The 14,551-nt window shown below is 37.6% G+C and overlaps 1 protein-coding gene across 1 annotated transcript in view; it reads left to right on the top strand.

Annotated features, from left to right (window-relative positions):
• The window catches only part of thsd7ba (thrombospondin, type I, domain containing 7Ba), a 232,850-nt gene that overhangs the window by 42,277 nt on the left and 176,022 nt on the right, over positions 1-14,551 (top strand). The window contains exons 2-3 of the mRNA XM_042002424.1: positions 9,713-10,040; positions 14,357-14,533. Of these exons, the coding sequence (XP_041858358.1) occupies positions 14,374-14,533 (160 nt within the window). The 5' untranslated portion in view covers positions 9,713-10,040; positions 14,357-14,373. The remainder of the gene's footprint in view (positions 1-9,712; positions 10,041-14,356; positions 14,534-14,551) is intronic.

Below are 14,551 nucleotides of genomic sequence, written 5' to 3' on the forward strand. Positions count from 1 at the left end.
CATCAAAACCACACCAGTGATGAGTAGGACTAAGACCAATTTTGTTTATTACTTTACCCTAAACCAGTAGTGGACACATCAGCCTGGGCTGTAAAGCTTTTTATTTCAGTTTATTTTTATTTGTCTAGCATCTGTTCACAACAACAGCATCTCCGTGCACTTTACAAACAGCCAATTCATAAAAAAATAATAACCTAGCTACGGAAACTAATAGATTGCATCAGAACTTAACTTTGATTCAGTCCTCCATCCTGAGTATGCAGAGGGTGGTGGGCAACAGTGGAAAACAAACAAACAAAAAAAAACATCTCCCTTTACGGTAACCAACTACAAACACATTCAATAATGCACCAGATATGAGCGTTATGGGTGGCTATGTACATTCAATATTTAGAGTGCAGCCACATCACAGATGGCCACAGAAGGATTTAATACAAAATTGTGAAGAAAAATGTTTGGGAAATGTATATAATAAATTAATAAATACACTACATTGACAAATTGTTTTTTTTTTTTATTTAAGAGACACCACAAACCCTGTTGAAAATAAAATATAACTTGAAAGAGCTACTTGTAAATGTCTCACTTTTCAGTGATTTGAACTATGAGCAGGAATAAATAAGACCAAGTGATACACAGAGCACATTTTAGAAGGTAGTATAGTATAGAATAACAGACAGACAGACAAACCAACACCACAAACACATGACCTCCACCTTGGCAGAGGTGATGTTATAAATTTGACTTGACTCAAAAACATACATCAATACATTCGTCCATGGTACTTTTCAGGAAGATGTTGTAAAGCCTGGAGGCCACAACAGCAAAATACAAGATGACTGTAACAATCCACTTAGTCCTGCAAATTAAATTCGGCCTCAGTGCGTGCTAAAGCATGCCAACAGAAAAGTGTCATCAGTCTTTTTCCATGGATACATAAAAAACGGCAAGAAGTGAATGCAACTCTCCCGAATGCACTCACACTAAAGGAAGCTAATTGTCACAGCCAAAACAGAGTAGTTACTTATTCCTTTTCATGCTACACCCTCCATAAACACTCATGCCATGAGTGATAAATTACATTCTGTCATCTCCATTTCCTGCTCATCAACCTTGTGTGGCACCAACACTTGTGACTGATGGCAAACCGGCACACTACCATTCTTTTAGTGTACATACACCAGCTGCTTGTTTCATCTGGGTCAGACTCTGTTTGCTAATAAAGCAGATTCATCTTTGCTTGTGTGCCTGACAGGTAGCGTTTGTATCGCCCAATATGCTTATCTAGGTTATTTTGGGATTTTTTATTTCATTTTAAAGTTACCATGTTGTCCATGGATTTAAACAAGACAAGCAGGCTCTTATGACAGACTTTAAATTAAAACTGACAAACCAGAGAAAGGACATGTAGCAGCTGTCCTGAGACAAGTGCCTTTCCTGTGTATCCACACTTGCAAAGTAAACTTGATCAATAAGGTTAAGGTTTAATCCCTGGAACACCCATCAGTCAATACAGGAAGATGCTAATTTCAGTGCTTTTCAGTGCATGGAACCATAGTTCCCAGTAACAGAGGCTGGGTAAGCCTTCTCACATCTTCTCCCTTCCTCCTTCCCTTCCAAGCTTCAGTTTGATAATCCATGCAGCTACAAACTCAGCATCCAGTATCTCTGACAGATTTTATGTCCCACTAACTTATCTCCCTGCACATTGGTGGTGCTTCTTTAAAGAACAACACATTAGCTTATTTCTCCTTGCATCCCACAGTGTAAACCTCTAGCTTTGATGCTGCTCTACTCATTTTATGCAAGAAACATCAAATTTGTGAGTGTGAAAGTTTGAGCTGGACCTTCTGTTGTTTACTATTCATTGTTTGGTTAGACATAGGTTTAATGGGGAAAAAATAATGGTTCTCACACAGAGGAAAGTGCTGAAAAGAGTTTTAGATTAACATAAGAAATTAGCCCTTGGAAATGGCAACACAAATCAAACCTCGCTTAAGTTTTGTTTTTTCAATTATACAAAGAAAAAAGAAATCAACCCTTTTCTCCCTATCAAACCCACAGTTTCAGATGGATAATGCCAGGCAATGACATCGTCGTTTGGCTCACTAATGAGCACGGTTCATCGGCAGCCATTGCCTCATTGTTTCAAATATTTAAATAAAACAGTCTCGTAGAGAACTGTGTGTGTGTGCTGTGTAAGTGCTGCTGGCAGCGTTGATGGGTGTGGAAAGGTCAGTAAACAAAGTGAACATAATGTTCTGACATTTACAACTGAGATCATTTGAAAGTTATTAATAACGTTTCTGATGACTCAAACAAAAACTGCCCATCATAAATTAGCTAAATCCTTGTCTTAGACTTGTCTAATTCTGATTTTTATGATTCTTAATTTCCATTTTTTTTTTTTTTTTTTTTTTTTGAAATTTTTAATTGTGCCTTGGTCTATGCTGCATGGCTTACAATTTTCAAATGTTTGTAGTCTCTTGTCTGTGCCTCGATGTAAGAATATGCTATTCTGTATAGCAGACTACAATTGTATGCATTAATATTGTTTGCTTTTTCAGTGCAGTTTAGTCATGCAGAAGTTGTCTTTCACTTCTGTTACTGTCACACTTGGGAAAAATATAAGGTATTAAATATGTGTATAGTAGTTTGATGTGTCCGCAAAATAAAATTAATGGCTTTTGGTTAACTTTCAAAACTATAGCAGCTACACATTCTTGAATCCGTCTACTATACCTCATGTTTGTTCTCTCAAACATTATCAGAGTTTCCTACTTTAATAAAAAGAACAGATATTAACATTGTCACAACATACAGTATCACAAGAGGCAGGGTTCTAATTTCACCAATGATGCCCTTCTCTTTGCACATTTTTTTTCTCCATCTACCTAATTGACTTTTTGCAGGTTTCTGCCATCTCTGTACTTCTTCTGCAGGCTAAGCAGGGATCCCCCCCCCCCCCCACACACACATACAATGAATACTCATGGCCCCCCAGTATATTAACTTGTGGCTTCAGGGTCCAGGTTTCTCTGTAACTGCTGACCCATGTTATCAGCTAGCCTCAGCAACCAGACCTTCAAAAAATTAATCCTGACGCGGTCACGCTGCTCCTCTCACTCACAGTGATGCCTCCCTTTCTGGGCGACAATCCCCTCTGGATCCTCAGCAGTCGGGACACAGACACGCTCACCTGCATACCCCACTCCCATGAGAGATGCCTATCAGTTGAAAAAGGGCAGGCAGAGTGGCCGGAATTACAGCCAATGCTGTGTTAATTATAAGCTTTTTTAATGAGGGGGGTGCAGGGGGCCAGGAGGCCAGTTGGAACAGCTGCACAAAACAAATCGGATTATGCAGGATCGGTCTGTATCTCTTTTAAGCACTCCAATTATTCTCATTTTCTCTTTTGTGCGTTCATTTTTGCAGCTCCACTTAAGGAAGCAGAAACATTTAGTTTTAGCGTTTGTTTCAGGCTCAGATGCTTTGTGCTCTATTTCGCACATGCTACAGCAGCTTCTGAAGGAGGTGTAGTGACTTCATTTTGACTGAACTACCTAAAACACAAGCAATTAAAATCTTCCTTAGAGAGATGAAATAGGATGCCCTTTCACTTTTTTTTCCTAGAATTGTCTAATTCCTACAAAGTATCTTTGCAGCAATAAGAAAAATATTTCTTTTTTTGATGCTTTTGTTCTGTGCTAATTCAACATTCTGTGAAATCTTTTTTTCATGTCTTTGATTAAAAAAAATGATGGTGTAAAAAAATATTCAGTGTAAATTATCTGGCTAACGAGAAAACGCACTGTGACTTTGTTTTGGGCATTGCATCAATTAGCATTTTTTTTTTTTTTCTCTCTCTCAAGGCCGTTAAGTCTCTTTAAGCAAGAAGACGTGTATGTAAGTAAGTGGAGTATGGCAATCAAACTGTGAAAATGATCATCTTTTACAAGCCTGGAGCTGCAATGATGTATGAAACATCATGCTCTGTTAATGTTAAAGTACTTCCATGTATCTCACTGCCTGACTGTCTGTGTTCTTTTTTTTCCTGGTAAACACACGAGGCTGAGTTGCAATCGGCCTCACTTAGCACTTATTCTCAATGTTTGATGTTGTTGATTTTGAACTGTTCAGCAGGAGGGGTCCAATGTTAGTGCAGCTGTGTGATTCGGCTTGGCTTTGTTAAATTTTCTCTGTCGTCAGAAGGTAATCAGTAAACATGAAAGATTGCAGTAAAAGCAAGATCAGCTTAGAATTTGCAGGTGAGTCCATGAGAGATATAGGGTACTTAAACATAATGGGGTGCAGATTTCCACAGTAATCATATCAGATGTAACTAAATTGATTAAGAGATTCTCTTTAGCTCATCATTCTTACCTATTTTAAATATACCCTGTCAGATTGTATTTGCTTTGGAGTTTTTCTTTGTAACTCAGCAATCCTACAAAGAAACATGTGACTCATTCAATGTCCATCCCAAATCACCTTATTTGTTAATAAACTTTCAGAGTGAGAAAGCAAATGTAGAGGTTAAAAATATCTGAAAACATACTAAAACCAATTCCTCAATTCAGTGAGGTAGAAAAGTGACTCAGGTGGGTGATATCATTTAAGTGATCTTTGTGTGGTGAGCCTGCATGGATGCAGCTTATTTAAAATTCTCACCCGCTGTTATCAATGTTGCGACCCTGTCAGCTTGCTTAACTAGCCGTACGGCTGCACCTGCAGCACAGGGAGGCAGGGTGAAAGAACCATAGTATGTTCAGAGCCAGAGTGATAAATGTGCAGTTGATTGAGTTGACAACCCTGGCTTTGGCAACAACTGCTTTGGGCAGTCTGACTGAGGTACAGACAGAGTAGCGACAGAGTATCTCTCTTTCAGATACTACAACATCTTCACAGTCAAGAAAAATTAGTTTTCAATACCTGGAAGCGTTGCAAAAAGCCTGTTTCAATGATGTGTGGTCACTGGCACAGTCTGGTCCAGCTTTATCTCAGAAGAAAATGTGTAATAGGTGGGTATATATATATATGTAGGTAATTTTTTTTTTTTTTTTGGTAAATTCAGACGTAACGCTTTTTAGAGCCTGGAGAATTTATGAATTGTGCATTTATTATCACATATAACAGTTTAGATTTTTGTTTCAAAGCATGAGTCAGAGTATCAGCTTTCATTTAAGTGCATTTTTCTTCCTTTTCATTTATAATAAAATGTATAAATAAAAAAGCTTGCAGTGTTAAAATTTTATCTACTTGCTGTTTAGCAATTTTGATTTTTTAGACTAGTTAAATATGTTGCAACTACACGCTTGCATTGACATGGGTGAACACAGAGACACAAGGTGTGTGGTAGCGTGCACAGTCTGGTTTTATTTGAAAGAAAACCACATGTTTTGCAGAGCAAAGGCTCTGTCATTGTGTCAAGCCAGCTTTTAACTTTTAGACTGGAGGAAAACATCAAACTTGACAAGGTAACTAGTTCTTTAAGCAATAGAGAGAATCAAAAGCAGCTTTAGGGTTAGAGGTGATTGGTGTCTCAGTGGGAGGATGACACTTCTCCCTCTGGGCCCAACTGAAAGGCCAAGTGTGTTGAGCAGAGAATGCTGTAAAGGAGAAACCACCCCAGCGTTATTTTGATATGGTTGTGTAACTCAATAAAACAGAATCCATTAACTGTGTAACACATATATGATAAAACAACTATACTAGTTATTAATGAAATGACATATCTTTTTAAAAATGTTTAAAGAAATGTAATCAGGAAGACTTTTAGTGTATGAATTCTTCAGATTAGAAGCCCAATAAGAATGAAAATACCTCATTTATTGATCTCAGAGATATCAGACTGGTTCTGTATGGCTCAATCATAATTCATTTTGAGTCAAATTGAGACTGAACAAGAAAATACCTTAATCTGATTCTTTCTCTTTGGATCAAATAAATATGGTCTTTCCATGTTCATATAATGCAGGGTTAAGGGGAACATAATGAGTTTCCTAAGAAGAGAGACATAAAAAATGCTTTGTGAATGGTGCAACATTTCTGTTGGAGAACTTAAAAGTTTAAGAACATTTTTGACTGTTGACATACTGCTCGATAGATTCAGCAAGGACATCCGTCTTCAACATTTCTTGGCCTCAAACCTTTATCCACAGGCTCCTGGTTTGCTCCTGGAAGAGGGAACAGGGTGAACTGAGCTGTAAAGGTTCACTTTCACTCGCCCCCAGCGGGAAAAGTAGGCTGCTGTGCAGTTGAGTTAAGTTTTCTTATGTTATATATTCTGTAGATTAGTGAGCAAGCCAGGGTTTCACCTAAAAAAATGTTCTTATATGAATACTTTCAATCATACAGAGAAAGATAAATCCATGTAAACATAGCCTTTGTTCTCTGGAACATTGTCTTAGTACTGCCATTCCTATTCACAAGGCAGTCTCAGTTTGGGCTGCTCTCTTATGATATTCAAGTGACATGTAAGTCACTTTGGATAGAGGTATCTGCTAAATGACTAAATGTAAAGGTAAAAACCCAAGATTATCCAGTATTTAAATGAATGAGTGTTTATTTTGAACATGTTAAAAATGAAAGCAACAGCAAAATGTCTAACTTATTCTGCTGTAAGTTATTGTAAGTCACAAATTCTCCTTGTAGGTTGCAAGCCAACATTTCTGGTACACTATATAGTAGTCAGCCCTGTCCATCAGCTTGGAAGAATTTTAGAGTAGATGGAGAAATACTACTGGAAATCGAGGGGTGGGGCAGTGCTGAGCAGAATAACTGAAACGTGACCAGCGAAAGAAAGACGAAAAAAAAGAGCAGAAGAAGAATGAAAACGAAAGACACTAGCTGCGTTTCCATTACAGTTTTTTGCAAAATAAAAGCAATATTTCTCAAATTTTGACAAAGTGCAATTGCAATTTGCAGGTGTTTCCATTGAATGGTGTTTAGCGCATTAGCCGTTCTTCTCCTAAAATCTCATCCCGCGAGACTCCACGTTGAGGAGGAAGGAGATTTCTAATTCTTTCTAAAACTCTGAATTTCACAGTTGTTTGCTATCAAGAATGGCAGTTATATATTTTTCTTTAATTATTTATAAAAATTTCCGTACTCATATTCTCCATCTTTTCTTGAAATGATTTAGTCCCGTGACCCTGTACATCACGTCTGGGAACGCATAAATGCGAAAAAAAGTGTTTATATTGATACGTCTGAAAAACCACCTTATGAGATATTTGAGAGGTTTGTTGAAATGCAGGTGTTTCCATTGAGGTTTTTTTTTTTTTATAGTGATGTTTAGGTTTTGTGAAACAAAACCTAGGGGTAATGGAAAGGCACCTAATGACTGTAGAAAGTCTGCAAGTTTTTGAATAAAGGCTATGCAAGTGTTTACAGTGTGATGGGTGGTTGGAAACAACTTTATAGCAGCGCATTAATGCCGCCAACTGGTATCTGAAACTGACGTCGGATTGCAAAAGTGATCTGCACTGCCCACTAGTGGAGGGACTGACTTAACAACTTTGGCAATGTAAAAGACACATGGAAGTATGAGGATGGCAACATATGACATATGGTAAAAGGGAGCCTTCATTTTCCCATTACCTCACACACCATGGTATATTTCTGAGTGATCATTGTTGATTGACAACTCCTGAGGAGAGTTGTGATGCTCTTCAATTTCCACCAATTTGCACCTGAGTATAATAAAGGCTGGTAGTAGTGCATCATGTTACTGGCAGTTTACATAAACTAGTGTCATCACTGTCAGAAAACAAAAGAGTGAGAAATAATGTGTTAAGTCACAAATCAAGCAGCTGTGATTTCAAAGAACCTTTGAGATGTTGCCTAGCGACAGTGATGACTTGCGCTTTAAGCTAACAAGAGATCCGCATAGCAGAAGAGGACCCCTAAAATGAGAAAACTGTTTATCCAGCTGACCTCAAGCATGGCACTACACTCATGCAGGCCCCCAGACACATTTGAAGTATACCAGACAAGTAGTGATAGAAAAGGGTAAAAAAAAAAGAAAAGAAATACAAATAATATTGTTTGCATAAATTAAAGAGATGTTGTTGTCTGTACTTATGTAGAAATGTATATGTATTTATTTGACATGCATATATAACTGTGTGTGTTATGGTTAATATGTGAAATGCAGGCACTCTGTAGAATGCCTGTGTAATGTATAGGCTACAACACATGATGTTTTTGGCTAGGTATAAAATGCATTTGATATTACATACTTTCTCAGTGCACTGTATAAAATGCAGAGGCATTATGAAGGATGAAAAGTACCATTAAGGTAAAATTACATGCAACCCTATCAGTAATCCCAATTCCTAATCAAGCACAATACAGTCCGTTCTTTGTAGTGAAACAGCAAGCACACTTGTTTCCACACAGGATAACAAAGACACCACTGGCAAAAGTATAATACACTGCCGGTTTGCCTTGTGCCATTGCATAGAATAGAAAATGTATGAAATGTCACAGTATTTCGCACTTTGACCCTTCTCGGCATTGTATACATTATAAAGGCATTCTATACATTACCCTTTTCCTGCGATGGTTGTAACATATATATTTTAGATAAAATGTGAGAGGTATTTGTGATGTAATCTGAAACATACTCACTAAAATAAAAAAAGCCAATTCATCTAAGAATTGTTTCACTATTTTATTAAAAATGAATAATCTAAACTTTAATGCATGCATCATAATAATGTAAATCTTCTGTTGATTGTAATATTTTAACCTAAGTGATGTATCAATTAGTAATGTGTTCATATATCTTGGTCTTATGTTCTATAGTCCCGTCATAATCAGGGTTAATCTACCTTATTTATTTATTTATTGTTTCATTGATTGATTGATTGACTGATGTGGGGGTAGCATGCTTTCATCCTTGTAGTTGGCTTTTTTTTAAGTTAGTTGCCAGCTGGAGATTAAAATGCAGCAGAAGAGAAGCACATTTGAGCTACAAAAAATAGTGAGATAAAGCTTTGGAAAATATTGTCCAGGTCAGGGAGATCTGTGGCCTCTAAGAAAATGTTTGAAGATGAATGGGACACAAAGACAGAAGGTGTTAATAGAATCAGCATCCTGTGGATGAGAGCTTCGAACAGTCTTGGCTGGAGGGTTGACAGGGAATCATTGAATGTCATAAGGAAGCAAAAACTCCAAGCTTCCACTCTTTGACTTAAGTCCTGGCTTTGCTGTAACATGACACATCAATGTAAGCAATGCAGTTTTAGTTAACATTTTTAAACACCCAACATTTAATTAATGTAATGTGCAAGGGACATCATCATTTTCCTTGAATATTGTGGCAGGTCTAAAACTTAGAAGCATTATAATAACCTGTCTTTTTACGCCCAGACACATTCACTTTAAGCTGTGTGCTAGGACGAAGGGTTGGAAGAAAAAGAGAGACCAGATGAGTTGGTTGTAAATCATAGCTTAGTCATACCTCAAGGCCAGTATTTGCTGATAGTGTACAAAATAAAGGACACCGAATTCAGGTCACATTAAAGAGCCTCCCTGCATCTACACATCTTCCGCTCATTTTTGCTGTTTGTAGCTCTGCAGCTCGCTATCGTGAAAAGATATGTCAACAATATCACAGCATGAGCTGTCAAATTTTACTGCATTCATTGTTTATATCTGTGTCTTTTTTTTATTCCTTGTGTTTGTCATCTTTTGTCTTCCTCAGACCCTTTACGATTACTTGGGCTGGTCATACCACAGCGAGTACTTCAACAAGCAGGTGCTCGGCAGAGACAGCACCAGGGGGGTGCTCACTGCACTGGAAGTGTGACACAGTCCCAACCCCCAACACATTGATTCACACTGAATTAAGCTACTGCATGATGCTGCAGGCAGAAGGCTTGGCGCAGGTGATTTACCGTCCCCATCAGACTTAACATCTTCGGACAACTCCTCTGTCCTGCTCCTGTTTGCTGTGGAGGGACTACTAAAAACCATCTGCCACTGTACCAACCTTATCACCCAAAGGGATGACTGGAAGTCATCTTATACAGGTACAGTGTATATTACAAATCATGCACTGTCAAAAATGATGTGCTGAACTGGGCTTGAACTTTGGCTTGAGTTGTTTCTTTGTGGTTGAGAACAAAGTTGTTTTTTTTTTCCTCTCATATGTTGCATTAGGCATTAACTGCTTAGGAGTGAAAATAACATTTCTTTTATTGCCCTATTACCACATAAATATGCTGAAAACTGTAAGATTTTGTATGCAGTGGTGTTTTTCTTTTATTTTCTGGTATCAGTACCATTGCTCTGTGTTTATGTTGCAGCTGCTAAACAGCAATCTAAAACACTGCATTTTAACACCTAACATGGATGTTTTCCTAACTTTAAGAGTGTAATAAAGTAGTAATATAGTAGAAGCACAAAGAAAATGGAATACAAGAAAAACTGTTAGAAACAGTCTCAATATTCCAATCTAATAGCCCCTTGCTTGAGAAAAGGATGCCTACTACTCCTCCCTTCCAACTCTTTCACTCATTCTGTTTTTTAATGTTTTTACTGTCCATGTCTACTGTCTACAGCCAGCATCTCGGTGGGTGCAGTGGTGTGGACTGGACGTCTAGAATTGTAGAGATAATTAATCACAACATCACACATGTGATCAGTCAGGCGACTTGATTGGCTGGCACTTGCACCTCTGTTTGAAAATATGATAGATAAAGCAAAGCAGAAGCATCCAGAATTTCATTAGGCAATGCAAGGTGTCACCATATTCACAGTGAATGTAAAACCTGCATAATCAGTGATGAACAATAAGTAGCAATATGCTGTGGTTCTCTGTATGTCTTAAAGTGATGGTAAAGGGGAAGACCTATTGATTGAAACTGGTGCGAAGGACTTTTGATCAAGAGTTGGGAATGAGAACATGTAGGATAGAAAGTTAAATTAAAAAAAAGAAAAACGAAAAAAAGAAAAGCACCTTTAAGAAGGGAAAAGTTGAAAGTTTATCAGGGATTATTTCCCATCAATTCATGCAATAAGATATTTCTGTTTTTGGTTCTTTCACTTCAGAATAGAATAATCCACATAGTGTCTACAGAATTCAAGAGAACAATGAAGCTGGACTGTCTTCATAAATACTTGCCCATGCATAGACAAATGAATCAATTGGTTAAAACAAGCCTATGATCAAAGGAGTCTAAAAAACTGTGTTGTGCTGTACATTATAATTCTTTCAATACCGTCATGGTCATTCTTGCTTGTGAATACAACTGCAAAAATCATCTTGTTTGGATGAGGATAGATTGCTGTTTTTTATTGCCAGCAATTGAAAACAATTACATGCACAACAATGTGGAAAAAATACTTGCAGCTGTGTTAGCCAGAGTGCATGAGATGCAGCACACAAAGGCAAGAACAGGGATATAAGCATGGATTTCAGTGGAGAAGTAGCCGACTGGCTATATAATTGTGTGCACATCAAGGGAAAAGGATGGCATCTCTGGTAAACAGACTGGGATCAAATGTGTTTGTTTCTACTCCAAACAGAACGGGGTGTTTGGCTTATTTAAAGAGAGACTGGAGGATCACATGGTGACTTTTCAGAGTCCTGGCATACTTAATTAGCTTCTGCCTTTCATTTGGAAATATCTAATCAGACCTTAATTGTTATGACCACCTGTGAAAGGGAAGGTTGTAGTGTGTTCCTCATCTGTTTCCTCATGATAGCTGCAGGGTTCTTACTCTCTGAATCCAGTGAGTGGGCTTCCAACCAGGACCACAGGACACAGAGAGGCAGATTGCATTCCATCAGATCATGGAGTTTCTAATAGGATGCACACCAGCATCTGAGCCATGCTGCTGTTTGCCAGGTTTTCTGCAGCCACTGAGAGCCTGGCATGCTTCCTTTGACCCAGATATTCAGAAGCTTAAGAGCTTGTCTTTTTTTCCCTTCTTTTTTCTTTAAGATTTAAATGATAGTCTGTTTTCTCTTCTACTGAGATGCATCAAGTTCAAGCCTGAGCTGTATGATAGTAATTTAGCAGCTAAATCATTCATGCATATCTAAACTGGGTTTATATCAAATATCACCTTTGTGGATTTTGAAAAAGAACAAAGGCATGCAACACATCCGTGCATGTTTTGATTACTTACTTGTGTTCAATATTATTGATTCCCCAATTCAGGTTTGACATTCTTTGTCAGTCTATAAGGGAATGCTGCTTTTTCAATGAATATTTAAATTAGATTGGCTAGAGGGAACATGTAATCTGGGTGCAGTCAGGTATGGCCTCCAAACAGAACAGCCTGAGAGGAATACTAGTAATTAGCAACCAGAGGTGTCTAATTGGCATATGGCCAGGCATGTGCCATAGTAGTTTGCTCACTCAACCACATAGTGTACATATTCTGGCCATAAAAGATAAAAGCATTTTCATAAATCAAATTCATTCCATTTGTAATTTTTTTAAAAACTTTAAAATGCCCATTTACAAAAGGAGACAAGCTTTGCTCAACTAACTGGTACTGAAGATTGATTCTTTCAGGAGATATACAGTATGTTAAACATCCAAATACGGAGCATGTGTCCACACTGAATTTAAAAGTCTATGAATTGTAAAGTCTAAATATAAAAAAATAACACTTTTGTCTGTAGAAAAACTCAAACACAACAAAGGAGGATGTACTGGAGGAAAATTGGACAGTCCATTAATAACTGTGCATCTGGCAGCTCACTTCTGGGCACCAAGCCATATCCATGCCAACATTGCTTTCTCATTAAACAAATTTTGCCCCCACCAACCAAAACAGAGCTAAAGCTGCTAAATCTAAATCTTATTTTCCTGAATGAGATCAAGCAAAAATAATTCAGAGCCCAGCTTTTTCAGACACATGTGTGAGTAATCTCACATCTCAAATGCTCCGAGTTAATCTACCATTAGATGCTCTCTGACATTTAATGATGCAGATCACTGCAAAAGAGTGGGTTTAAGACATTTTGTCTCAGGGATTAACAGCAAGTAAATAATAATAATTAAAAAAAAAGAGTTATCATAATAGGTATAAGCATCCTATTGGATAATTACTGCATGAGCAATCATCTTTCAGCTGGCAACGAGTTTTATTCCTAACTGATGCAATGAGTAGCTTCTCATTTCTTAAACAACCATTCTTAAAAACTGGAAGGATATTGGGAATCATTGTCTTCGAGGAAGAAATGTGGTTGGAAAAAAATACTGAATTCCTTTGTCACCATAAAATATTACAGCTGAAATGTATACAGTTTTGCAAACACTGTAGCCTCTCCATGACTGACAAAGTTCTCCTTTACAATATTTTTTTCCTGTAAGAAGCAGCTCCCTCACAGAGGAGGTGATGAACAAATGCTCACATATGCTCAGCAGAAGACACTTCATTGAAAACAGGGCAGATAGTGTCAACTGCTGGCAGGCAGAGATTTGTGCAGGGCCAGATTTGCATATTCACTGCTCCCTATTCACTAAATGGAAAAAAAAGTAAAAAGAAAAGTTTGGAACACTAGACCATTAGTTCTCGCCTTTTTTTCCCTAGTTTTTGTTGTATTTGTTTGTTATTAATACTTTAAAATGTACAACCTTGAGGAATATGTGAGTTTTTAGGTAATTAGCAGATGACAGAATGAGGCTTGTTTCAATCTTCATATGCAACAACCTCTTGTTAGGTGCAATTTAATCAGTTCAACTTTATATATTTTTATTTAAAAAAAAGTAAGTGCTGTGGAATGCAAGTCAGTAATAACAATAATGCATCAAAATGTGTGATTGCGAAAAAAAATCTGTACATAGCATCAGCCTTTCTAAGCATCAGGTGTTACAGACTCAGTTTATATTCATATTGCTGTTGCAACACAGTTAGAAGCCCAGTGAATCCAGTACTAATCCTGAAAACTCCTAGGACATGAATCACAGTAGCTGGAGATAGAAACAAATGAGCTGCAATAAAAATGCACTAATACCCTGTATTACTACAAGCTCAGAGTACCCCCCTTCCTTTAGTTCTTACCACTGTTTCCACCTCGGGAAGCTTAGTTTTTTGTTTTTTCTTTTCTTTTTTTTTACACACGCTAAGCATTTTGGTTTATATAGCAAAGTAAGTATCCAGAATACCATGATTAATGGGTGAGGGACTGTGCTGTAATTTTGGGGGGTGATACTGAATATTAGGTTTCTGAGCTGGAGGTTTTAGTATCTTTTTTTTCTGAGTGGCATTCTCTTCTTTCCCCAAAAGAGCTCCCCACAATCAATTCCTGTTTTTTTTTTTTTTCTGGCCCAGATTTCTGGTCATATGTCTGAGAGAGATACTGATGAATTTCATTTTCTTCTCACAGGAGTAAGAGAGGAAGCAATGAGCTGGACTATGACTCTAAAAGATGACTTTGGGGTCATTGCCTGGACACGGCAAGTTGGGAACTTCCTCAGGCTCTTCCTCCTCCTGTCTCTCTTTTCCATTCCAGTCCCTTCAGACATTGTGCTACCTAAAAACTACCATTTTTCATGGAAAGCAGGTAAAGTATTAAATCTTT

Source organism: Melanotaenia boesemani, chromosome 12 (assembly GCF_017639745.1).
Source record: "Melanotaenia boesemani isolate fMelBoe1 chromosome 12, fMelBoe1.pri, whole genome shotgun sequence".
Taxonomy (NCBI): domain Eukaryota; kingdom Metazoa; phylum Chordata; class Actinopteri; order Atheriniformes; family Melanotaeniidae; genus Melanotaenia; species Melanotaenia boesemani.